The sequence below is a fragment of the Diospyros lotus genome, chromosome 4, assembly GCF_014633365.1.
Source record: "Diospyros lotus cultivar Yz01 chromosome 4, ASM1463336v1, whole genome shotgun sequence".
Taxonomy (NCBI): Eukaryota; Viridiplantae; Streptophyta; class Magnoliopsida; order Ericales; family Ebenaceae; genus Diospyros; species Diospyros lotus.
Genome location: NC_068341.1, coordinates 13,573,922 through 13,600,668, shown reverse-complemented (window position 1 = coordinate 13,600,668; position 26,747 = coordinate 13,573,922). Strand labels below are relative to the sequence as shown.

At 35.8% G+C, this 26,747-nt stretch overlaps 2 protein-coding genes across 8 annotated transcripts; both read left to right on the top strand.

The window, feature by feature from the left end:
- The first annotated feature begins 7,395 nt into the window (after positions 1-7,395).
- LOC127799676 (GATA transcription factor 24-like) lies at positions 7,396-14,463 on the top strand. Its single transcript, XM_052333900.1, has 8 exons — positions 7,396-7,448; positions 7,510-8,008; positions 8,644-8,727; positions 8,806-8,939; positions 11,943-12,050; positions 12,311-12,416; positions 13,925-13,984; positions 14,089-14,463. The coding sequence occupies exons 1-8, from the start codon at positions 7,396-7,398 to the stop codon at positions 14,140-14,142; spliced, it is 1,098 nt and encodes a 365-aa protein (XP_052189860.1). The 3' UTR covers positions 14,143-14,463.
- Positions 14,464-15,978: 1,515 nt separating this feature from the next.
- Positions 15,979-26,417, top strand: LOC127799404 (GATA transcription factor 24-like). 7 transcript variants are annotated; one of them, XM_052333413.1, is made up of 11 exons: positions 15,980-16,566; positions 18,488-18,574; positions 18,698-18,762; positions 20,390-20,503; positions 20,631-20,745; positions 24,172-24,231; positions 24,422-24,490; positions 24,572-24,643; positions 25,376-25,456; positions 25,983-26,050; positions 26,126-26,417. In XM_052333413.1, exons 1-10 carry the CDS (start codon positions 16,276-16,278, stop codon positions 26,046-26,048), a joined length of 1,020 nt encoding a protein of 339 aa, XP_052189373.1. In that variant the 5' UTR covers positions 15,980-16,275; the 3' UTR covers positions 26,049-26,050; positions 26,126-26,417. The 7 variants fall into 7 exon arrangements, with proteins under 7 accessions (XP_052189374.1, XP_052189375.1, XP_052189373.1 ...); XM_052333412.1 differs by having other exon boundaries at positions 18,698-18,792; XM_052333411.1 differs by having other exon boundaries at positions 18,659-18,762.
- Positions 26,418-26,747: the final 330 nt, after the last annotated feature.

Genomic DNA, 26,747 nt, shown 5'->3' with positions numbered 1-26,747 from the left:
GGCTACAATACAATACATAGCAGTAGCAGTAGCAGTAGCAGCTAGCTTCAACTTCCCAACCATAACAGAGCTTTCTAGCTTGTTAGTTAATTTATGGGATTAATTAATTAACTATACTATTAAATTGGATGCTGTCTCTTTGAGGGAGTCTCTGCCCCCACATTGCCATGTGAGGACCAGATATGGGTTCACCCACTATTGGGTTTTAGTTGACAACATGCCTGACATCTGTTCTTCTCCTTTGTCACTCTTCCATGCCTAACACATTGCCATGTAAGTGTATATATATATATATATATATACAGCAATGCTATGTTATTCATTGGCGAGCAACATAACATTTGCCCGCCAGTGAAAAGAGTGTAGGCCCATGCACGTGGGGCCATATGTAGAAGCGGGCCCCACATGCATAGAACCGCGCTCCCTTCACTGAAGAGCACATAGCATGAGCAACGTAGCATTGTTGCAGATATATAATACTAATGTTAACTAAGGAACAAATAAAAGACTAATTAATTTTGTCAGAAATGATACGATTAGATTGATAGAAGAATTTGTTAATGAAGCACTGATTCTTCAACCTTTTCAAGTCCCAAAGAATCCATTATAAAATGGGTCAATTTTCTACAACATTCGTGTTCACATTATTTTATTTGGTGTTGGCAGTCTTTCAATTAACTATAGATTTGTTTTCACATGTGTCCCACAAAGTTTAGGCAAATATCAAAATATTAGTACGATCCTAATGAGTTGATTTAAAAGTTACTTAAAGAGTATCTAAATCAATTATATATTAAGATTTGGTGTCTCAATCATTCATTAAAATGACTCTATCTCATGACTTGGGGTCACTTCCCAAATGAGATTCTCAACAAAAATTTACGTTTGAACCATCACTAAACGAGTTATAAAAGTTCTTAATTCTTTAATATCTTAACCATCTTAATTAATTTATCCGAAAATAAAAACCCAAGCAAAAGATTTTGTCAACCTAACATCTAGCAACTTGTGTTTGTAGCAATATTTTTTGCACGTATTTAATTAATTAATCTACTGATAAGTACTCAACATTGTATCAAATATCATTCCCAAATTTAATTTTAAAAATGTTGAGAAATGTCAACATTACCAAACACAATCCAATAACATGGTATCATTATTATTATTATTATTATTATTATTATAATCAATGTATATATTTTCTCCGAGCCCAGATGTGGTGGAATTCAACAACAGGATCAATTGATCCGTCCATGGGCCTAGCTGTGCTGCCCAATTCGCAATTGGCCCAACCCAACAAACACCATTAACAAAATATTCTTTTACGAATTTATTCCCCCCTAGAGTTAGAGTTAGTGAGTCACGTGACGTGGTTGCCGTTTGTTTATGATTATTTGGGTGCTAGGTAAAATTCTTCGTTTTAAGGGCCCCACACACTGTCTTATACATGTAAAAAGGGTTAATCACGATACACGATAGTGCATTAGATAAGAGACACAATACATGATGTATACAAGGAGTTATTCTCATAAGAGGATGAAACTCTCACACTATGACTGTCATAACTCGAGTCTATATCATTGGGTGTAATATGTTATTACGCCCACGAGGCTTGTTTATGATTATTATTATTATGGGGGGTGGCTTGTTGCCTTGGTCGGCTGGGATAATTCAATAATTAATCCAATCATCCACTTACTGTTCATGATATTTGAATTGGGTGTTCTATATTTATATATACACACTAACTAATATTAAAACTTTTCCATCACTTTCATTCTATCCATTCCCCTTATCCATTCTCTTTGATTGGAGATTGGATGGTGATGATGCGGAGCCGATCACCTTCTTCTGTCTCGGACCAAGTACCTGCAAAAAGGGTGGGGACTTGCTCCCCGTGATCCCTCCGACGCTTAAGTCAGTTCATAGGGTTTTTGAGGAGTATAATAACAGTAATGAAAGATAATAGAAGAGTCCCTTAGGAATCAGATCCCATACCTGTAGAGGTTGTCCTCTATTTATAGATGTCCGTTAGCCTTTCCCTTAGGAGATAAGATATATTTCAAAAAGAGATGTCGATCCCCTTTCCATGGGGAGAAAAGATAATCTTCCCTAATAGAGATAATTCTTGAGATATTTAAAGATATCATTGGTTGACTTAATCTTCCTCTTTATCTCTTTCCAGTTCAAAATCATAATAAAGATTATAAAGATAAGCGGAGCTCCTAAGTCTTGACACGTGGCGATTGCCCATTGGCCTTTACTAGCACACATGGCTCCAAGTTAATAGTAACCTCTAGGGGTAGCACAGTAAAATTGCCCCCCTATAAATATTCCCTCATCACTTGCCCCCCACTCCTTGAGTTGATCGAGCGAGGAGTTTGAGTAGCTGAAGGAGTAGTCATCATTGTTTTTCTGAGCCTCTGTAAAAAAATTCTGCTAAAAATTTGGGTTAGCAGTCTCGGATGCTGAATTCGCTTCTTAAGTCTCCCGGTGCCTTTTCAGTCTTCCCATGCAAAGGGTGATTAGGTCGCTCGAGGTGATAGTGACGTTCGAGAATTTTCCTGTAGTAGAAAAGGGGCCAGCTCTTAAATTAGCACATATATATATTTTTATTGTTATTTTTGGCCTAGGACCGAGGCTATGCTAGTTGAGGCCGCATTCCTCATCTTCGGGGGCCGCTGGCTAAGGCTGTGGGGGCCGAGGCCGCTTGCCTTATCTTCGGGGCCGTTTGGCCGAAGCTGTGTTGTTCGAGGCTGCGTGCCTTGCCTTCGGGGCCATTGGCCGAAGCTGTGTTGGTCGAGGCCGCGTGCCTTGCCTTCGGGGCCATTGGCCGAGGCTATGGTCCCCTTTGGTCTTCGTTTGGCGGAGGTTCGTAGCCTCCGAACTGACGCCTTTTGGTCTTCATTTGGCGGAGGTTCGTAATCTTCGAACTGGTGCCTTAATTAGTAGGGGTGGTCCCCTTTGGTCTTCATTTAGCGGAGGTTCGTAGCCTCCGAACTGGTACCTTAATTAGTAGGGGTGGTCCTCTTTGGTCTTCATTTGGCGGAGGTTCGTAGCCTCCGAACTGGTATCTTAATTAGTAGGGGTGGTCCCCTTTGGTCTTCATTTGGCGGAGGTTCGTAGCCTCCGAACTGGTACCTTAATTAGTAGGGGTGGTCCCCTTTGGTCTTTATTTGGCGGAGGTTCGTAGCCTCCGAACTAATGCCTTTTGGTCTTCATTTGGCGGAGGTTCGTAGCCTCCGAACTGGTACCTTAATTAGTAGGGGTGGTCCCCTTTGGTCTTTATTTGGCGGAGGTTCGTAGCCTCCGAACTAATGCCTTTTGGTCTTCATTTGGCGGAGGTTCGTAGCCTCCGAACTGGTGCCTTAATTAGTAGGGGTGGTCCCCTTTGGTCTTCGTTTGCACATGCTGGCTTGGATTTGTAGTTGATGACAAGATTTTAAAGAATATCCATATTTTATTTTCGCGGTTCGGCGAAATGCCTACGTCCGCAATTAGAAATAATGTTCATATTTTGTCTCCGCGGTTCGGTCTTGATGCCTACATCCGCAGTCAAAGATAATGTGTGTTCGGGGGTTCGGGGCCCTGCGAGGATCATATTTAATCCTTTCATCTTGAGTGTTTGGGGGTTCGAGGCCCCCCGAGGATCATATTTGATCCTTTGTTTTTTAGTGTTCGGGGGTTCGGGGCCCCCCAAGGATCACATCTGATCCTTTGCTTTTGAGTGTTCGGGGGTTCGAGGCCCCCCGGGGATCATATCGGATCCTTTACTCTTACGTTGTCGAGGCCTTTCGGACCTTCGGTTTTCATGCGCACATAATGGCTTGGATTATAGTTGATGATGGGATTTCAAATAATATCCTTATTTTATTTTCGCGGTTCGGTGAAATGCCTACGTCCGCAATTAAAGAATAATAATATTTTGTCTTCGCGGTTCGGCGTAACGCCTACATCCGCAATTAAAGAATAACAAATATTTTGTTTTCGCGGTTCGGCGTAACGCCTACATCCGCAATTAAAGAATAACAAATATTTTGTTTTCGCGGTTCGGCGTAATGCCTACGTCCGCAATTAAATAGAGTATTTTATTTTTGCGGTTCGGCATAACGCCTACATCCGCAGGTGTTCGGGGCAAGCCTTTTGTCTGTTAACGTTATTAATCCCGAACATTTTAACAGAATCAATTAAAATTCAAGTCATTGGAGCATATATATCAAGCAATTCAAATTAAAAGCTTTTGCCTTTACCTATATAACTAGCAATTCTCCAATAGATAGTAGTTAAAACACTAGAATGATAAAATAAGAGAAATAAGTTTTAACCAAAGCAACATTAACGGAGCTTCCGTCGCCGCCATTATCGCTACTTGCTGCGGCCATCTCCTGGCTCATCCATGGCGGCTTCTGGGTATATACCCTTTTTCCAGAAAGCCTTCCCCTTTAATATTATAATATAACACCTCTTTTCTTACTTACTCTGCTAGGCTTCTATGAGGAGCTTTTCTCCAACATATATATATATAACATGAATGTAAATGTGTATCATGTATGTATGTGCGTGTGATCCACAATAATGGCAGAATTACGCTTCTTTTATGTGATTGAATATATATATCCATATATATATATATGAATCTTTCGGCCTTCTCTTTCAATTATTTTTACATAAAACAATAATTGAAAAATAAAAATCGTAGGAGGCACAAAAAATATTAAAAGAGAAACAAGCGTACCCATGATGCAATCAGCAAATACGTGTAATTGAGTTGAATAGATTTCCTACGGCTTGAAATTGTACTTGGAAAACAGAAGGAAAAGACGAAGGCCCCACGGTGGGCGCCAATTGATGATGCGGAGCCGATCACCTTCTTCTGTCTCGGACCAAGTACCTGCAAAAAGGGTGGGGACTTGCTCCCCGTGATCCCTCCGACGCTTAAGTCAGTTCATAGGGTTTTTGAGGAGTATAATAACAGTAATGAAAGATAATAGAAGAGTCCCTTAGGAATCAGATCCCATACCTGTAGAGGTTGTCCTCTATTTATAGATGTCCGTTAGCCTTTCCCTTAGGAGATAAGATATATTTCAAAAAGAGATGTCGATCCCCTTTCCATGGGGAGAAAAGATAATCTTCCCTAATAGAGATAATTCTTGAGATATTTAAAGATATCATTGGTTGACTTAATCTTCCTCTTTATCTCTTTCCAGTTCAAAATCATAATAAAGATTATAAAGATAAGCGGAGCTCCTAAGTCTTGACACGTGGCGATTGTCCATTGGCCTTTACTAGCACACATGGCTCCAAGTTAATAGTAACCTCTAGGGGTAGCACAGTAAAATTGCCCCCTATAAATATTCCCTCATCAGATGGATACTGTGTGTCTAATTAGGATTTAGATATATGGACTACATCCGCCTAATCCGCCTAATTTTAGAGGAGATTGATTTTTTTTTAATTTAATTTTCGAGTAAATCAAATACGGTCGTAAACTTATATACTTTTAAGTGAACACGCGATCAATCTCTATCAAATGAGGTATTTATGTTTCTATCATAAGTCAAACCCTCGTTACTTGAGAGTTTTATCACTTACGCCATGTTCTAAGGGCAACATATCTCTATTTGATTTGATGTTAACACGATAATATCCATGTGAAGATAAAACTATTCAAATTTAAAAATTCTCTCATTTGTATATAATTCTCCCTAATTTTGGATTTAAGAAATTTCGTCCTTCTTTAATAATTTGATATGTTAACATCAATTTAGGTTGTCTTTTCATTACTGTCCACAATAATTACATTTATTGTTGCTCAAACACAATAATAAATTTATCGAGTAAAAACATCGTTAATAAATCACTTGAATTTGCATAAAAAAGATAACGATCAAAGAGTGTAGGAAAATCTCAAATCAAACACTCAAATACTTGAATTAGACACCGAAAACAATAAATAGTTGAAAAACGAATTGAAATTAGTATCAAATATGTATGTTTTTAAGAGTATGGAATAATTCCAAATCTTGTATAATTAAATTAAAATTTTTACGAATAATATCTATCTTAATATTTTGAAATTCACTAGAATTAAGATTTTTATAAATAATATTTATCTTAATATTTCGTGGTCTGATTAAGATTATAATTTTTTATGAATGATGTCTATTTTAATTGTAGAACTTTTAAAGAGATTTTCGGATATCAAAATCATCTAATTTGACCATTATGTGAGACTCTTTTAATTAAAGAAAAATTATACTTTTTTAGTTAAAAAGTTATTTAAAATTTTTAAACTTTTTTAATTTTTTAATGAACTTTTAATTATGACATGAGAGTATTCAATTCCTTTTTTCTATTTCCCTCAAAACAATGAAAGGCTATCCAATTTGGTTCAATATCTCTCTTTTAAACACACTATAAGATAAAATAATATTTATCTTATTATCTCAGCAAACACCCATTTTGACATATTGAAGATATGAACTTCCCAAATCCCCTTCTTTTTTTTATTTAAAAATTTGTATGTCGATTCTTTATTAGATATTATAATAATTTTTAATTTTAAATAAAAATTAACATTTGTATTTTAAAATTTAAACAAACATCAACTTACACCATCAGAATTTCATTTTAAATATTATATATTTTTTAAATTACACGTGTACAACAAAGCCAACCCTATATATAGTTGGCATTATTTGGCACTATGCATTGAGTTTTCTTATAAATAGATAATAGTGATATTTATGTTATATTTTTTTATAAATATTATTAGTATTAATTTTTAATTTTTTAAAAATACATTTTTTCTTGAAATATATTATAAATTTTGTTAACTTTGTAGATTAATGTGAAATATTTTCTATTATTGTATTCTTGTTGTTTGATATTTTTTTTGTATAATATATATATATATATATTTTTGAATAACATCTATTACAAGCGCCCTATTTTAAAGTACGGTAAAAGAGTTAAATTGGACAACTTAGTGATCCTCAATTTCGATCTCAGAACAACAATCTGATCATGATAGAATAGTTTTTGAACGAAATCGTCAAAAAATATAATGTCTTTGTGAATATATTTTTTTAAAATTTTAATATCATAATTAGATGATATATTTAGTTTTTTTTTATACACATATAGTAGTAATTTGTGTATAATATATTTTCATATTCATATATTAATATATTATATTATAATATAATATTAATATATAAATGTCTTTTAAAAATATCACAAATAAACACGCAAATAACGTTTTCAGTCGGAGGTTCCACCGGCGGTAATCAGAGCTTCCTTTGAAGCGGGCCGGAGCGGCGTCGTTTTCGTTCCCTAGTGTTCTTTAATTTTGTTCATGTTAAAAAAAAGAAGATTAAATTGGTATCCTGGAGCATGTACGGTAAAAAGATCACCGGACAGAATCCACGCAAGCACCGCCGCAACAAGTACCAACCACCGAATTTCCAATACTACCCCTGGCTTCAGAATCACGCAATTTGCTTGCAGCGCCGCAACCATCCAGTGGTGCACCCGTAAATTTATCCAACCGCAGGGGGCATTCTCATCCTCCACAGGCCTCGCTTTCCGTACTGTTCTTTTCCTCGCCGTTCGGCCCGTCGCTCTCGCAGAACACAACTCTCATTTTCTCTCTTCTTTGGAAGCGTTTTTCTTCACTCTCTACTCTGCTGCTGTGCTGGGGCTGGCGCTAGGGTTTCGGATTCCGATTCGTTTTACCGATGCTTCGGAGCCAAGGTTAGCAATGTACGGCAACTCTCTGCCCTTGAACTTGCCCGTCGACTTCCCCGCCGACGCCGAGAAGCGCTCCGCTCCGTCCTCGCCGGCTGACCATCACTCTCCGTACGAGCCCCAGGCTCTCGATGAAATCGGCGACGTCTACGTCGACGGCGTGCCGGACGTGCCACTGCAGCGCGGCGAGTGTTCGAACCAGCTCACTCTCTCTTTCCGCGGCCAGGTCTTCGTGTTCGACGACGTTGCTACGGAGAAGGTTAGGGTTTTTGTGCTGTTAGGTCGATGAATTGGCCTGTTGCTTTGCATTCTGGTTTCTTCTTCTTCTTTTTTTTTTTGCTTGGTGATAAAGTTGGGTTCCTGGAGCGAAAGGAAAGTATAGGGAAAAAGAAACGAAGGACTTTGAGAACAGCGTGAATAACAATCAACACTCACAGGGCTAAGCCAACTAGGTGGAATTTGAGATTTATTTATTTATTTTTTGGTTGGCTTAGTTAATCGAAAGTAACCTGATGGGACTAATGCCTGATACGATGATGTTGTTTTAGTTGATGGAAAGAAAATATAGATATTGTCAAAAATGCTTTCTCTACAAAAAAATAAGGGAAGAAGATAATATTGAACGAGTTTAGATGTTGAATACTAGGGCCCCATAAAACTGTTCCTCTGCTTAGTCAATGAGCTTGAAATTGTTGAATTAGGTTTCTCATTGGTCAGAAAAGAAACAAACTAGAAATGTGAATGCAAAGATTTTCTACTGTGTTTTTATTCCTTGAATTTGTTAGCAAAAGAAGGTAACCTTGGTATTATGCGCACATACAATATACCTGGGCATTATGCACTTGAAGTCTGACGCTTTGTTTCTGAAGTGTTGTGTTTGATTAATTATTGCAGGTTCAGGCAGTGCTACTGCTTTTGGGGGCATCTGAACTTGCTTCTACAATTCAAGGCACGGAACTTACCTACCAGAATCAGAGGGTATTTTCTTAGCTGATAAAATTTTCTCAACTTTTAGTTTTGTTACTCCTCAAGGATCTAACTTTTTCTATCTCCCAGGAATTGATGGATTATCCCTTAAGATGTAGTCAGCCTCAGAGAGCTGCCTCTCTAAGTAGGTTCCGGCAGAAGAGAAAAGAGCGATGTTTTGATAAGAAAATTAGATATAATGTTCGCCAAGAAGTCGCACTCAGGTATGGTTGCTGTGATTTTTATTTTTACGTCAAACAGAATTGAATTTTCCTTGTACATAAATGCTTGTAAGTCAGGAGCATTAATGATTCTAAGTCCCCTTTAGCCTTAAGAATCTGGAAAGGTGATTATTTTTGGTGCCACACCAATTTTGCAAAATTGAGTTTTCTTAGAACCAAATTGCTTTTGTGTTGCATGCATTCATGACTTTTAAGTAGATAATTTATCTTTAACTCCACATCATTTTTGAAAAACTCAAATAATTGGACATTAAGGACTTTATGTAATATTTTTTATTTAATGGGATAATTACAAAAACATACCTGAGGTTTGCTATAATATATATTTTTCGATAAACTTCTTATTAACCTTACAGTTCCATATGTAAACTATTTTTAACCTAATAGAAAGTAGAAACATACCTAATGTCTAAGTCTTAATAGAGAAAAATTTCGTTAAAATAGTCAATAAACTTTCCAAAGGTAGATAAATGTGTTTGTTAAGTTACAAGTCTAAAAAAAATGCATTTGAGGAGTTTTTAAGTATCTAAAACTGACCCTCATAGTTAACTTTTTTATGTGTAAAACCCTTTAAATAATTTTTTTTGACTTGATTTTACCGACACTTTTATTAACTTTTGGGAAGTGTATTGACTATTTTTTCGGAATTTTTCTTCATGAATATTTAGACCTTAGGTAGGTTTCTGTTAGGTTAAAAAAGTTTCTGTAAGGTTAATGGGAACTTTAATGGAAGGTATATGTTATAACAAACCTCTGGTATTTTTTTTGTAATTATCCCATATTAAAGAGGAGCTTATGCCTTATGGACACAATTACATTATTTGTATTCAAGTCTTGTACTTGGGGCTTCTAACCATTTTCAGTACATTTAGAGATGACACGTTGATGCTTTTGATCTTCAAGCCTTGTTGCTTGCATCGTCATCAACATCAATTTTGCTGTACAAGAAATAACAAGGATTATGAAAATGGCTCATTCTTTTGTGATGTTATATGACTAAATGCCTAACCCAAAATATATTATCGATATGGAAGTTGATGTAAATTCACCACGGAAAACCATCTTTGAAGGGGGAAAAAAAGAAGAAGATAATAAATGGAATTAATAAAAATTGATATATGAAGTATCTATGTCCTTGGGAATGGCATTTTTTTTTTGCACCTTATTTCTGAACCTTTGAATGGATCATGTCCAATTGATCACCCACCATCTTAACTCCTATTTCAGATCCAGCTTTGCATTTTTTATATTCTCTTTTGTGGCTATGACTTGTGTGGTGCCTGTTAAGCTTCGTTGTAAACACCCAAGCATTTATTTGCCATATATGGACTATGGAGAACCCCAGCCCTAGGCTTGCCTGATGCAATGGACACCAAAAATGTGAAAGAAAAACTCTAATAGAAATATCTCTACAGAAGGAACAATGCAGCAGAAGATAATGGGTTAGTTCACCACCCTCCTTAAATAAATAATGCCAATCAACCAAGAACCAACCTTAACTTATTAATTGGAGAAATGGGATTGCGGGAAGCCATTCAAACAAAAGGAGCCAACTTGGAAAGAGTCCTTGATATCCAAATAACTTTCCAAGAAAAAGATGAACCTTATTTGCTGAGACTACTATCAAATAAACTAGGCGGGCATTTGAGGAAGGCCCTCAACCTGCCCAGATGGTGCATGATCATGAATCAACACTAACATGAGGGAACTAATGAAACATTGACCCCTTTCTTTTCCCTTCTTTTCCTTCCACTAGAAGGTCCTATATGATTTTCATTTTGCCCATATTGTCTATCCCAAAGTTTCCATATGAACTATAGCCAAAGATTGTTTTTTCAAGTGCTATTATCTTGTGACTTTTTGATGGTTCAGAGTGTAGCTTCACCTCCACTTCAGGTAGCTAAATCTCTCTCTCAATTGAGTTCTCTGTGTGAGAATTTCAAGTGTCAATCTTTGTTAGGTGGCATGTAGCTGTTCATAATCTCCCCTTCTGGAAATAAAGCTCTCTGATGTCTTTCTAAGTGTCAGGCTCACAAGATGGCTTGTACATCTCTAGATCTCTTTATCTGAGGATTGGGACTCAATTGAGCAGGGCAGCACGTGAGGTGCCCTATCCATTGTTCATTGAACATGAACTCGACTTTCCATGTTGACCAAAAATAACGTTCAGGGGATGAACTTTGATAGCATTTATCCAAGTCTGACTTCCAGGGGGCATAGGAGGGCGGCATGTGTGGCAACAGGGGAAACCTCATTCAAGGTTTTGTTAATGCCTATCAAACTAATGAATGGATAGGGAAGATGTCATTATGGTTGTCTGATCCATCAGTAACTTTTAAGCCATTTGGTAGTCTTGTTGACAAACTTTCTTGATGATCCATATGTGAAGTAGAAATTGGCTAAAATAGGCTGACTGCCGGATTTCTGGTGTGTTGATGTTTTGGTACTCATATTTGCTGGAATTGTCTGCATTTTTTTGTCACAATCTTTGGAAGCTTGACTCATGTTGTTTACCACCCTGGATGTACTCATTTCCTTCATCGTTATTAGTTGAGGCTGAGCTTATTGTTATTCTTCTATGTGCTGACCGTTTGGAGTTTGTATCAGTTTAAAACTTGGAATGCAAGGCCATGAAAGATTGAATTTAATTTTTAATTTAATTTTTTTCATCTTTTTCAGCAGAATTGATTTTGGACAAATGAATTATTGCCCCGAGAGGATTCTGTAGTGATCAATATTAAAGGAATCATCCATGGACTCTAATGGCACCTCTTAAATTTTATATTGTCTCTCCCACCCTTGTCCCCTCTGTCTATCTTTTATATGCACACTTGCAAATTTTTGTATAAACAATGTACTGAAAATCATGCATTTTGTACTCTTTAACTGTCTTGTGATGACTACTTGTAACTGATTTTCTTTGTTGTGTAGCTTTTGTGGAGAGTTACCTCTCTTTTCTGTTTCTGATTTATATGTTTGCATCAGGATGCAGCGTAAGAATGGCCAGTTTGCTTCTTCCAAGAAGTCTGAGCGGTCCACAAGTTGCAATGCTGCTGAGGACTTAAGACAAGATTTTAGCCCGCAAGAAACTTTGTGAGTTTTGTGCAACCTGCAAGGGCTCAAATCTTTTTTGAAATAGTATTGGTACTTGTTGACCTCTAGTGGGCATCAATATATTTTACATCTTGCAAATGTTGTTTATCTCTTTCCCCTTTGCCTCATCTGTTGAGCATTTGCCAATGCCAGATGAACTTTTGGCTTACCTCTTAGCATTGTAGTTTTCACAATTTTTTCTTCTTGAAATGGAGCTTTTTGATTGATTTACTATTTCCATCATATGCCTGTCTTTCTAGATGCACACATTGTGGCACTAGTTCAAAATCCACCCCGATGATGCGCCGGGGACCAGATGGTCCAAGGACTCTTTGTAATGCATGCGGGTTGTTTTGGGCAAATAAGGTCAGTGTTTCCACATGTCATATAGATAATATCAATCACTCTGTCTTCCCTATTGTTTTTTGCATTTGTGCACATACCTGGTTATAGTGCAAAACAAGGTTTTACTTGGTATGCTTGAGAAAAATTGTCTAATGGTTCTGCTGAGAAATCTCTCACTCAGTTGTAAGATCCATATTCCATTATTATTCTGCTTTCACCTTCTTGGAAGAATACAATGACATTCTGACATCTTGACTTGTCTTATCTTTTAGCTGCAGTGTAGATGTTATTTTAAACCTTAGCCTTGGAGGGGGTTTTTTCTTTTCTGTATAGGAAAAATTATGACACATTTGAACTGAGAAGCTGATGATGGGAAAACCTGAAATATACAATGTCATCTGGTTTATCATCCAGGGTTTTAAGAGTATTTCTCTTAGTATCATTATCATTACCGTGATGATGGTTACTGTTATTATTATTATTATTATTTTATTTTTCTAAGACAGAGGACAGAACTGCAAGGTGGGTAGTTGCCTGGGTTTGGGTGGACACAAATTGGTTAACCCTACTGAATAACAAGCTATTCAATTAGGCTTAATTAGTTTAAGTTGGTTCTTGCAGTCAAGATTTTTGGGGGGTCTCCTAATTAGGGAACCCACCTTTATTTTTCTATGGTTTTAGCTGCAATAATTTTGAGGGAAGATTAATGGTAGGCTGGCTTTAAAAAGTTTGGAGATCCTAGTTGCACTATAAATATGGGAGTATATAATGTCCTGGGACTCTATGGTAGATCCTATGGAGGCAAATATTTCCAGGGCACTGCCTCAAATTAGGATAATTTTATCCAAATTTGTCACTTTGGGGAGACTAGTTGCTGTATTTAATTTGTGATTGTATTTGATGATGGGAATGTTGTGTTTTCTCCTGTCAGTTGATTATGCCACTGGTCATCAACTGAACTTGTGAGTCATGAGGGGCATGGAAGTGCAATACCTTTTTATTTAAACTAATACTTACATAAGCTACTCACTCTTTTATCTGCACGATGAATGATTGAGTACTTCTAGCTTCTAATGCATATCATGCTCTTAGAAACGTTCAAAGTAGTTGCTTGTTTGGCATTTTCCGTCAGAAGTCATGCATTGCATTTTCCCACTATTAACTTCTGGTTCATAGAAGAACAGGCTTATCTTTCAGCTTTGATCGGTTAGCAAGGATGTCCCTGACCCTAACTCATCAGTTTGTTAGTAAAGAAATAGTTCTCTTTTGCTGTAGTCTGTAATTTCCTTAATTATGTGCCTTGGTGCAAATGTTGAACTTTAACATGCTTTTACTCGGTCTTGATTGTCTTTGATCAGTTGGTGAGAATGTCCTTTTAACTTGCCAATTTATTTAATTGCATGGTGCCAACGTTCTTCATTGGCAATACTTGCAAATATTGTCTTACAAGTAGTTCTTATGACTAACGTGCTTTTGTACATTCCTCTTGAGGTTTCTGTATCTAACCCTCCACACGTGCAACTCTGCAGGGTACCATGAGGGATGTTTCTAAGATAACGCACGATAAGTCTCAGATGCCAACCGAACAGGTATTAGCGGTCATGGTTGTGCTATTTGGAACAGCGGCTTAACTTTGTTTCTCTCTCTCTCTCTCTGCAAATACTTAACTGGCGTGCTTCTTATTTATAAACAGCGTGAAGGTGTAGCTTACACTCCAGAGTACGGGGCTCCCATCCGCACTCACTGATCTTCCTCTTCCCCCTTTCTCTGGCGGTCACAACTCAGCTCTTAATACAGGCAGGGGAAACATGATTGCCCTGGCACCAATTTATTGACTAGAAGGCTTCTATAACTTTAGCTTCCGGCTTTTCTTTTCTTTGTAGTAGTTGTACATAATAAGTTGGGATCAATACTACCTCTTGATGTTTATGGCATGATGAAACTACAGGAAGTTTTGTATGTCACATCTGACATGGTTAGTAATTTATTCAGGATTATTTGATTTGGGATTTTAATTAGGTTGTTGAGGGGACATGAGATTGTATAAAGATGGAAATTTGATTCAGAATGGCTGACGGTGATGGGATGCATCGTGGTGGTTGCCTTTTAGGTGTATACACTATACGTTCCATACTCATATATGTTACTTTCATGTGTTATGCAAATATTTTAGTCAAGATAATTAGGTTTGATAAGGGTTCTGAGAGTTTTATAGAAGATAATGCTATCTATATTATTATTATTATTATTATTATTATCCTTCTTAACAATATTTGAATTTATAATTTTTAAATATTTTTATCACTGTATTAAAATTTACTTTGTTTAAAAAGTTTAAAAAAAAAATAAATTACAAATGCCAAATGCTATATAATGAATTATTGTTTTTAGTATAAATAATTAATAAATAAAAATCTATGCAATTAATCCTTTAGAGTAAAGACTTAACATGCATTATTTTTGTTTTTCACTTCTTTGCCATTTGGGTTAAATTTTTGTATTTGTAGTGAATACACTTTCAAAAATTAAAATCAGTTTATTTATTTTGTATGATGTGCCAAAATCACCTACTGGGAAGTTACATTAAGTTTTTATACAAACAAAATGTAAATATAAAACTATATTTTCATATCAAATTCTTATACAAAAAAATCATTTAATTAAAAGAAGAGACTATAATAAACAAAGAAGTGTTGATTTATTTTAGGAGCAAATTAGTAATATATCTTTTTTTAAAATATATAAGTGGTCGATCAGACAACTTTAAAAGTGGCATGTAAAATTTATTCTCTTATAGTTTTGTCTTTAATTTTATTTATAAAAGTTAGAAAATTTAAATAATTTGAGATATTTAAAATAATATTTTAAATTAAATATAAGAAATGAGTTGATATTGAGTAAATTTATTTTATTTTTATCATACATTTATTGTTAGTATTGTTGCTCAATACAACTATTAACCCTAAAATTAGAATTAGAACTAGAAGCCCTCCTCATCTCAATTCTTTTCATATAGCCTGATTCAGTTCCATGTCATTGATTGATAGCTCCGGGTATAATAGTATTTTGACATAGTGGGTGGTGGAGGAGTCGAAATAATAATTTGAAATTATTTATTTAGTTTCATTTATTTATTGTAATAAGGGTAAATTAGGATTTTCAAAATTTGACTTTAATTTATTATTTTATATTTAAAACCTGTTTTGGAAAGGACAATAATATTAATATTATTATTATTGGGGACGTTTTAAGTATTAATGATAAGCCCCGGGGACGTTAGTGCAATTTAACGATTTCCCAGGGTGGTATGGTATCCAACCCACTTTCAGACCCAATCCAATCCAATATCTCCCATTATAGCTTTGCACCCCTTACTTTCACAAACTAATCCATTGCGCGGGGTCCACGTAACGTAAATCGCGGCCACTGATCATCCCCTTGCTCCAATTTCTGATCGGGCGGCTGCTGGTGCTCGAGCCCATCACAGATACTGCACCCTCGCTGTACCCACAACACGCCGGCATTGGAAGCCTCGAATTTAAAAATAAAAATAAAAATAAAATCTAAAGAATTACTTATTCGGGTCTCTCCGAAGAGGCACAGGGACGGACTCCATATCTTTTGCTATTTCGGGGCACCCTGTCCTCTTCGTCGTCGTCATCATCATCTTCTTCTTCTTCTTCGTAATCTCTTTGCTCTCTTTACTCTCTAGCTCACGAAGGACTTGAGTTGAGTTGTGTTCAATCTAGGTTAGGGTTTTTGCAATTGGAGTCAGTCTGATTCCAGTTCGTCAATGAAACAGGGCAGAAAGGGTTTGCGTTTCGATCGTTGACGTGTTTTTGTTTTAATTGATGGTACTGTTGTTGTTCTTCTATTGGTGATGGCGGCGGCGAATCCAGAGCCACTTCAGGCGCGCCCGTACGACGATCACGTTCCGGTGCTGGCTATGCAGATCGAGGAGGAGGACGACGACGACGGCGGCGAGTACGAGGACGGAGGTGATGATGCGATGTATGAGGCGGAGGACGGGCACGCGAGTTTGGTGAATAATGCTTCGGGACAACACCGCTACCACGGCGGAGGCGGAGTGGTGGCGGCGTCCCGGACTAGCGAACTCACTCTCGCTTTCGAAGGAGAGGTTTACGTGTTCCCTGCTGTTACGCCAGAGAAGGTTTGTGCACCTTCAATTATGTCGCTTATTGCTCCAGTCGAGTCGATTTTGCTTAATTGAAGCAGCTATAGTTTTATTGAGTTGAAATCTTCACTATGTTGGAACTTGAGTTTGTGGAGGGAAAGAAAGGAAAGGGGGAAAAATGGTGGATTGAAGTTTAAGCTTATTTGTTTTGCTTTTTTCTGTGGGTTAGAAATAGAGATGGAAATGAATGGAGGTATCCGTAAAAAAATTTTGGCGGATGAGTTATGTCGTTTTTTTGGTTCGCTTCACAAATTCCAAAGGTAGCGATACTTTGTGAATTAATAATTGTACTCAGAAATGCAAATTCCTCTGTTCCGTGTTTGCATTTTTTATTATAAATATAGCTTGTCCGTACAATTTTTCTTAGGCTTAGCTTACCTTTTTCTGGTGTTGTGTTCCTTCCCCCCCCTTAAAAGTGAACTTACCATTTATGTAGGGATAAACTACTGTTAGCATATTCCCAGGTTTATTTATTGGTAAATGGAATGATCATGTATTACAAAATAATGGATGTTTGATAACTGTATTGGTCTATCTATTCTTTGTCATGTGGAAGTGATAGTGCTTTTATTAGTTTGTATTGCTAGCTTTAGTAGAAAAAGTAGCAAATGAATTTACAAATAAGTGGAGAGTTTGAATGCAACTGTGATGCTGATATATCCCATTGCTGACAAATTGGCATGACTTTGTCATATTGAAAGGCTGTGAGAACACTTGGTATTAGGCGGAGTAATTTGAGCTGTCAATGGGTCTTTATAGATCTATATGTCTCAAACTCACCCCGCCCTTTGATAGGCCTCAACCTTGCAACCTTTCTTTGCACAGGGTTATATCATATGAATGTAGAGTTTTTTACTGTGCCACCTACCCATTAAGAACTAGCCTCCAACCAGTAGGTCTCTGGCTGCAAAGAATGCAATCTTCAAAGATTAATAAAGAGCGCCTTGATTGCTTGGAGTTTTGCACTCAGTGGCAGGTGGCACAGGAAAAAAATCTTTATGAAATATTTGCTATCTAACTAGCGCAAAAGAAAGGAAAAAAAAAGAAATATTTGCTCTCTGTATGACTTAAATGTAAAAATAACAAATAAAAGGTCTAGAGAGAAACAAAAAGATTCACATGATATCTATAGACTTATAAAATGCCTATGATAGAGTTTCCAAAGAAGTTGTGGAGAGTGTTGGAGAAGAACCGAGTTCAGATTGCTTATATTTAAGCTATTAAGGATATGTATCATCAAGTGGAAACATGTGTTAGGACTTGTAGAGGATGTTGAGGCTTTCCTAATTACAATGGGGTTATACCAAGTATCTGCATTGAGGCCTTATCTCTTGGGTCTTGTGATGGATGAGTTCACAAAGCACATCCAAGAAAAAGTGCTTTGATGTATGTTATTTGCAGATGATATTGTCTTGATTGATGAGATAAAAAGTGAATTAGTGTGGATCCAATTGAACATAAGATGAAGGAGAACAGTTAAGATGTGGTTTGGTCATGCCAATAAATGTGATTCAGTGCTTGTGAGGAGAGTGGGTAGAATTAAAGAAGCTTATAATGAAAGAGTTCAGAGGTAGAGCAAGAACAAATTGGTAAGAAACGTTCATGCATGGGATGATACAGAAGAGATGATTGATGAGCCAGAACTTGTACAGCTGATCCCACCCACTGGGATTGAGGTTTTGAATATTTGTTGTTTTGAGTATTTGGTTCCATGTTTAGATCATTTCATGCATCTCTCTCTCTCTCTCTCTGTGATATTCTAGTTTTATCCATTTTTCACTGGCTGGATTATGTGTCCACTACTTTACAACTATCCAAAACATGTATCTGATACAATGTCAAAATATGTAGTGTGGTGTGTTTATTTTGACACAAAGCATGGCTTGGAAACGTACAGGTGCAAGCAGTTCTTTTACTGCTAGGAGGGCGTGATGTACCCACTGGTGTGCCTAAAATTGAAGTTCCTTCTGATCAGAATAACAGGGTAATTTTGAAGTTAGAAACATTCTAGGGCAACTAATTTGCATTTTCCAAGTTTATATTCATGCTATACCTGCAATCCTTTTAGGGTCTGGATGCTTACCCCATGCGCTCAAACCTTTCACAGAGAATTGCATCCCTGGTCAGGTTCCGTGAAAAACGGAAAGGAAGATGCTTCGATAAAAAAATCAGGTACAGTGTGCGGAAAGAGGTTGCTCAAAGGTAAGAGATGGTTACAGATTGTGTTGCTCCTGATTAGTACATTGTTGATTTGATTATTTAAGTATCAAGTGTGTAATCTGGTTTTTATGTTTTATAAAACCAGATTACACACTTGATACTTGAATAATCAAATGGGAATGCTTTTTTTTTTTTTTCCATTAAGGTGATTAAAGAAAAATTGTTTACTTCATGCATTAAAAGACTGTAATATTTGTGAGTGCTACAGATAGAAGTAAATGCTCATTTGTGTGTGTTATTCTCTTGATAAGAACCTTTGAGTTTTCTTACTTTTTATGATCTGCTAACAATTCGATGCATGTAAGAACATTGAGCTTGTTGATTGTGTAAAACAATAACTAAACACTTGGAATTGATACTTCCGAGTGTGTGCTTCTAGATAGGTGTGTCATTAGTCCAAACTTCTATTTTTTTCCCCTTATATATCTAGAATATATGAAATGTCAATTTGGTAAAAACAGAAGTGTAAATAATATTTTGGTGAGACTTGAAGATCAAGTTATTTCAATAAAAGATTGGTTTAGATACCTCATATCTATTGTTTAAAAAAGACAGGAAGGGTATTGAGGGTGTTACTTATAGGATTAGGACAAGATTATTAAAGTAGAGACGTGCTTCCAGCATTTTATGCAATTATGAAATTCCTAGTAGTTAGACAGCGATAAAACTAGCTTTGTTGTATGGCATATAATGTTGGGCAGTTGAGCCCAACATGTGGAAAATGTTAAAGTGACGGGGTTGAGGATGTGTGGCCATATAATAAAAAGACATATTAAAATGAGAACCCGTAATAATGTTGAGCAGTACCTATTGAACATAAGATGTATGAAATATATTTAAGATGGTTTGCACAGTAGAGAAGAAGACCAATAGATGTGCCTGGAAAGAGTGGAAGGAATGGAAGAAGTTCATAACAAAAGAGGTATAGGAAGATCCAATAGATTTGGTTAGAATCTTTTGGGGTGACATGGAATATAATGGCTTTACAAAAGATATAGTTATGAATATAGATTATTGGTGAGCTAGAATCTATGCAGTCAATCCAATTAGTGGAATTAAGTCTGTGTGTTATGTTTTCAGGGGGATCCATTTGTCTATTGCAGACTGTTACATCTTTATCACTTTGGCAAATTATAACCATTTTACATGTTTAAAAAATAAAACCAAAAAATCAATTATCAAGTGAAAATATTATAGGTTTATATTTATTAATTATCCCTCTAGACTTTTCGATGTTAGAAATTTTAAAGTCAAACACTCAACTTGTTTGTGGATAGAATTTTTCAAAATAGATATGAGATTTTGTATTTATATTTGTTTCCTAACATGTATAATGTGTATTTTATTTTTATTTAAACATATGAAGTTGATTTTTACGCATCCTTATGTTTTGTTTTTTCTTTCCCCAAGATACCATGTTGCGTATCAATATCATGTCCAGTGTCTCTGTTGTGTTCGTATCCATGTTTCTTAGATTCTGATATATATCCTAATTAACCTTAGATAATTAGACAAGAAAAAGTGTCATTCATTACCCCGTAGATATCTTTTGACTCATCCCTACATAATCTCCTAATAGGATGCATCGCAAGAATGGCCAGTTTGCTTCACTGAAAGAAAGTTCTGGATCTTCTGGTTGGGATTCTGCTAAAAGTTGCCTTCAAGGAGATGGCACACCTCGTCCAGAAACTGTGTGCGTTGCAACCTGTGCTTGATATTGCTCTTAAGCACATAGAACAATTCACCTGTCTTTCTAATTTGGTAACAGTGATCACTGTTGGTATTGTTAATTTCTTTTATTTGATTCTGCAATATTTTAGTGTTCGAAGATGTCAACATTGTGGTGTGAGTGAGAACTCTACTCCTGCAATGCGTCGTGGCCCAGCTGGACCAAGGACACTCTGTAATGCCTGTGGACTAATGTGGGCAAACAAGGTCAGTACATTCAGAGCTTGATGGAAATCTAGTACTCTATTTCTAACTTAATACCCATGATCCCTCGTTTTGATTTGTATGCGCACGGACTTCGTGGGTTCGGTTTATTCTAGTTTGATTCAGATGGAGTGTTGGATGGACTTTTCTTCACTGTTACACACTCAGGAACTAGCTCTGTTCATCAGGCTTATTTGCAGGGATTGATATTTAGCAGTCCGCAATGTACTGAACTTCTTTAAATTTATTAGCCCAGTACACTTGAACAGCAATTGAATTTTTTTTTTTTCTATTTCTTTTTTCAGTTCTATTGAGATAGGATGAGGAAATACTGCAGTAATAATATTGGAGTTTGGGTAAATTACCAAAAAAAATATTAACTTTTAATGTGTTTTCAAATATAAAATGACTTGTTTTTTCATAGCCACATTTGACTTGTTAAAACGTTTCATTAATATACAGCTTGTCTGCATCATCAATTTTTGCCACTAAGAGATGATGTGGCCGGTCAACTCTTCCATCTCACCTGTATCTATTCTTCAATGTATGCAGAGAGGGAGGGAGACCCGTTGTAAAATAAATTGTGGTAGATTAAAACAGTAGAAAAATATGTTGTTAGCAAGGCACTTCCAGGAAGTTGTCTTTAGGATAGTAATTTCTCCACAATGGTGCAAATGGCAACTTGGAAATCCTAACCCCAGGATACAATGCCTAACCACTTGGATCAAAGAATATTGCACTTCTTCAAAGATCTTTTTTCAGAACCCAATCCATCTTAATAATAGGGAAATAAATTGAGTGTAGGAGAGCACAGAAAGAAGAATAAGAGAAGAAATTTTTTCTCTCATCAACATGAAAACACAGCCTATATTTGTGGGTTTTCAATAGGTGTGTATGCACCGTTCAGAAAAGTTGCTTGCAGTTATAACTGCAAGTAACTATTCATTTAAATTTTATGGTGGTTACTGCTAACCAACCATAGCTACTCTTATAGCTATAAGCAACCCTTTGAACAGTTGCATCTCTTCACTCCTTTCTTTCGTTCTTTATTTTATTATATATACTTTGATTATTATTAGATAATACTTGTATATAACACCACCTAGTCTGGGTTTCGGCCTCTGATGGTTGTCTGGGGTAGGAAAGGGAGATGGGGAGAGGGAAGAGAAGAGGGAGAAATGCCGAAGCTTGCCCAGAGGCAAGGAGGGGGTCGTCAACTGTCATTGGGGAGATAGCGGGAGAGGCCTAGAATGGTTTTCGGCCCATGCTATTGCTGGCCTAAACCCTTCAGCCTCTGATGGGGTTTTGGTTGAAGGGGGAAGGAAGAGGAGAGGGAATAGAAGAAGGGGGAGAAATATTGAAGCTTAGCCAACTTTGATTAGATGATACAGGGATAAATTATAAATGCACCCACACAAACTCAAAAATGAATTGGAAGAAAACATAGATTTTGTTTGAAATTCTCCACAAAGCTCACTGAAACGGAGGATCAAAGATCATGAGGGAAGATACAAAGGATGTGGGAGAGGTGAGTGAAAGGGAGGTGCTCCAAAAAGAGATTAGGGTTTTGCATGGGAAAAATAATTTCCAAGATTTGCAGGTGGATTTGTGATGGCCATGGTGAAAATACGGAATGAACGCTAGAATCAGCTCCACAAGATCGTTTGGGAGGCCTTGAATTAGGGTTTATGTATGATTACCTGCTTCCTCATTCCCAAATTAAGGAGACATCAAAACTATAGAAAGTTCTCTCTGGTTCTCTCTTTCTATACGCATATGCACATCCGATTGATATATGAATTGATTTTGCACTCTTTGAAAGTGAAATTCACTTTGCTTCACTCCAATATCTCCCCACTCAACCAAATGTTTTCTCTCTTCTCATTTTTGATTACTCTCAACATGTGGCAATATTTACAAGCCACAATATATCTTCGTTTTCTACATAAACAGTCCACTTCATCATTAATGGCATAAATGGATGGAGGAGGGCAGTAGTATACAACTGAAACACTTCATAAAGTTGAATGCAGCTATTATAAACCTTGGAAAGACATTCTAAAATTGAAAACATGGTCAAGATTTAGTTTTTTTTTTTTCTTTTGGTAATTTTCCCTTGTAGTTTTTATTAAAAGGTAAGGGGTTGTTCTGTTGTGGAAAACAATGCCTGTTTTTTGGATTTTCTTTTGCAGAAAACAAAAAACTGGAAATTTGTTCAAATGAGAGTTTTACAAAGAGAGGACAAAAAAACTAAGTTTTTCATAAAAACTAAAAAGAATAATCTTGACCGGTTCAACCAACTGGGTTCAACCTGTTCACTGGTCCAACCATGATTCTTGTAGAAACCGGCCAATTTTTTAACAAAGTGCTTTTTGGCTCAGCAATAAGTAGTAAATTATGAATTTTGGAATTTACTAATAATTTTATTATAATATAAAAATAGCAGCAATATCAATAAATAGAAAAATTGATTAATGATGAGTAATTTATTAAACTATAATTTTATACTTTTAAGAATTGATTATAATCAATAATATTATAATGTGAACAGTATCAAAATATTATTATAATAAATAGTAACATTGATGAATAATAAATAGCCAAAATATTAAGAACAACAATATCCATGTTTTAAAATTTCTAAAATTTTTAAAAAAGAATAAAATTTATCATCAATATCATTCGATTATCATTATTGTTGTTACATGAATAATATAATGAATATTTTATTGATATTTTTAGTTTTACAATATTATCAATCCAGTTTATTCATAATGATATAATAATATTACTAACATATTATTATAATTATTGTCCATAGTATCAGTAATATTATAAATACTGTACCAATAGTATTAATTTCATAAAATATAATCTAATTATCATTTTAATAATATAATCATTAATACTATAATAATATTATTAATAAGAATATATTGCATTATGTAACAATTGAAAATATGTTCTAACAGCCCCTAATTGTTTCACAAATCACCTAAAGCATACTAGTGGTTTAATTTTTCTTTTTTGATTTTCTTTATTCTTTTGCTGGTTGACAAGCAGTTTTATGTTTCTTAATTAAAATATAAAATAAGTTATACCATATATTACTCGAGGGAAAACATCTCCTGTGTCAAGAAATTTCATTACCTTTTCAAATTCTGAGGTCAACATAAGCTGATTCGTTGTATTGCATTTTGGAGTATGTGATGTACTTTGTTCCATTCAATGTACTTTGTGTAATTAACATAGGCTATAATTGTTGTTAGTGGTTATCCTTTTCTATTGTCAAGCAAGTTATTTCTGTGCAAAGTCCTGATATCTGCATGCTTATTCTCATCATTAAGTCACTGTTGTAAAAAAATTTGACCTTTTGTTTTGTCTTTGCTGCTGTTACTTCTTTTATTTCAACATCTTTTTATTGGCCAGGGAACTCTTAGAGATCTGAACAAGGGAGGGAGGAATCTTTGTTTGGACCCAATCGAACCGGTATGCCTTGTGTGAAGATAATTATAACCTTTTGTTATTGATAGGCCTATACCTTAGCTTTTGAAAGCCTTGATTAAAAACCTAGTTGAGGTTCTATGTCTCCTTGTCTTGTTCTTTTCATCATGTTTGCAACAAATTTATGAGCAATGATGTTTTATTCTCAAAATATTTAATAATTTGGAATTTGCAGGAAACACCTTTTGACATTAAGCCTTCAATAATGGAAGGAGAGAATTTATGTGGTAACCAGGGTGATCATGTATGATATATTTTTGATATATTAGGAGATTGTTAGTTAATATACAAGCTTGGTAGTTTCTGACCTCTATGGTATGTGCAGGGATCCCCTGAAGATCCTTCAAAGGCTATAACAGGAGGAATGGGAAATCCTACTGTTAATCCAGATGAGAAAGTATGTTGTTGGTTTTAGTTCTATAATAAAGTCAATAACTACATTGGCTGCGATTTTCTTTTTGCATTTTGCATAATGTATATTTGAGGGTGAGCCTTGGTAGCAATAGTAAAATTGCTCCTTTGTGACTGAAAAGTCATTGGAAAAAGCTTCTTTGCATAGCAAGGTAAGGTTGCATACAAAAATGGCCCTTTGCCAACCCTAGCATGCTAGAAATAGGAGTTTTTTTTCTATTAATGATGCTTAAGTTATTTTATTACATGATTGTTTCCTTGTAACATGCTTTTACATGGGTATGTTATGGCAGTTCCATGTCATTAATGAGGAATTTGTTTGGGAAGATGAACCCTTGATATATAGTACAATATTATTTTTTGGAAAAGACATCTGTAATAAAGTCTCAACAATGAACTTCCCTTCCCTGTTTCATCAGTCTTCACTTTCTTTCTTTTCTGCGTTTTTGTTTTCATTTTTCTTGGGGATGGGATCCTGTGTGGTTAAGCTTCATTAATTCTTTGTTGACATTTTCCTCGGGGAATTGTTTGTACTTCTTATAAATTTTACTTTTGCATCCCTTACTCATTGCTATATCTAGTTATCTTACGAAAAGCTATTTAATTTACCATGTCCATGTGAATTCTGCTCTCTTAAGTCTGTAGGGTATAGCATAGAACTAGTTCATTATATGTAAAATGTGATTGCACAGTTAAACTATCTGTGGTGGTTACGCAGAATTGGTGTGGAAATACTGGAGACAATAAAAATGGTTTACCAGTGCAAATTGTCAATTCTTCATGCAACCTTGATGAGCAGGTATGCATGATAATAAAAAATTGTTTATAAGTGATCTTTTAAGATACTCAATTTCACTAGGTTGGATCAGCTAATGAAGTTTTGCACACCAATCATCTTTATTCATGATCATATCTTTTATAATGTTATGCCTTTTAAGACTTTTTTTTTTTTTAATAACCAAAGTTTTCTTTAGTTGTCTTTTACCTCTTTTTCGTCAAACTTTTTCAATTCCAGCCATTCTCCTCGTAGGTTGATTGGCTATTTATTTCCTCATATGTTCAAATTATCTTAAACTGTGCCCCACACATTTTATCTTTAATAGGCATCACTTAACTTTATTATAGATAACCTCATTTTTATTGGACAATTTGATCCAAGACTTTCACTCTTCCCCTGTAAAAATGGCACAATTCATGAGCATGTAACTAACAAATTGAATATTCTTTGTGTGCCGACAAATTTAGGGGTTAGATCTTTATATTAAGGATGAGGATTTTCGGAGTAATCACAAAATCTCACACTTACTATGTTTTGGGATCTGCAGGGACCTCTTGACGAGCTTGCAAATACTTCAGAAACCGGAATAGACATTCCTGCTAACTTTGTTTAGTAGTAGGTATCAGATTTATAATCTAAAAGAATGCTATGTTATTCTAGATTCTCTTAGTTATCCTTTGTTAATTGCAGGTTAAAAATGATCGACCATCTTTGGAAGGACGAGGGGGGGGGGGGGGATCTTGTAGATTCAAATGGCTAGCGAGGAAGGGTCCGGCTGACAAGATAGATGTTGGGGGCTTTACTCAATGTTGATAAGTTATAGGATTGTTGATTGTGTATTGAGGAGTTGCCGAAAAGTGTGAATGAAATGCTTCGAGTGTCTTTAACCAGTCTTTATATATAATTATTTTCGAAGGCTATGAATAAGGTTGTATTGTTTGGTGTGCATTTGAATATATCAAGTGCTCTCTCTCTCTCTCTCTCTCTCTCTCGTTTTTTTGTTTTTTTTTTAATTATATATTATTTATGGTGGTAGCCATATGCATTGGGGAATGATTGTGATGTCTGGTATACTACTAATACACCCTCTTAAGAGAGGCGAACATCATTTAAGTTATAAATTTTATGTCATTCACAAATTTTAGATGGAGGGTAAGCTTTGAGGGGCAATGATTGAAGCATGGCAGACGTTGGTTGGGTATTGGCTATTCCGAAGGAAAATGTTGATTCAACATTGCTTGCCTGGCATTTAGGATATGTAAAGCTAGCTAGAGAGAGACTTAGACACAGAAATGCACGGCATCATGTGGAA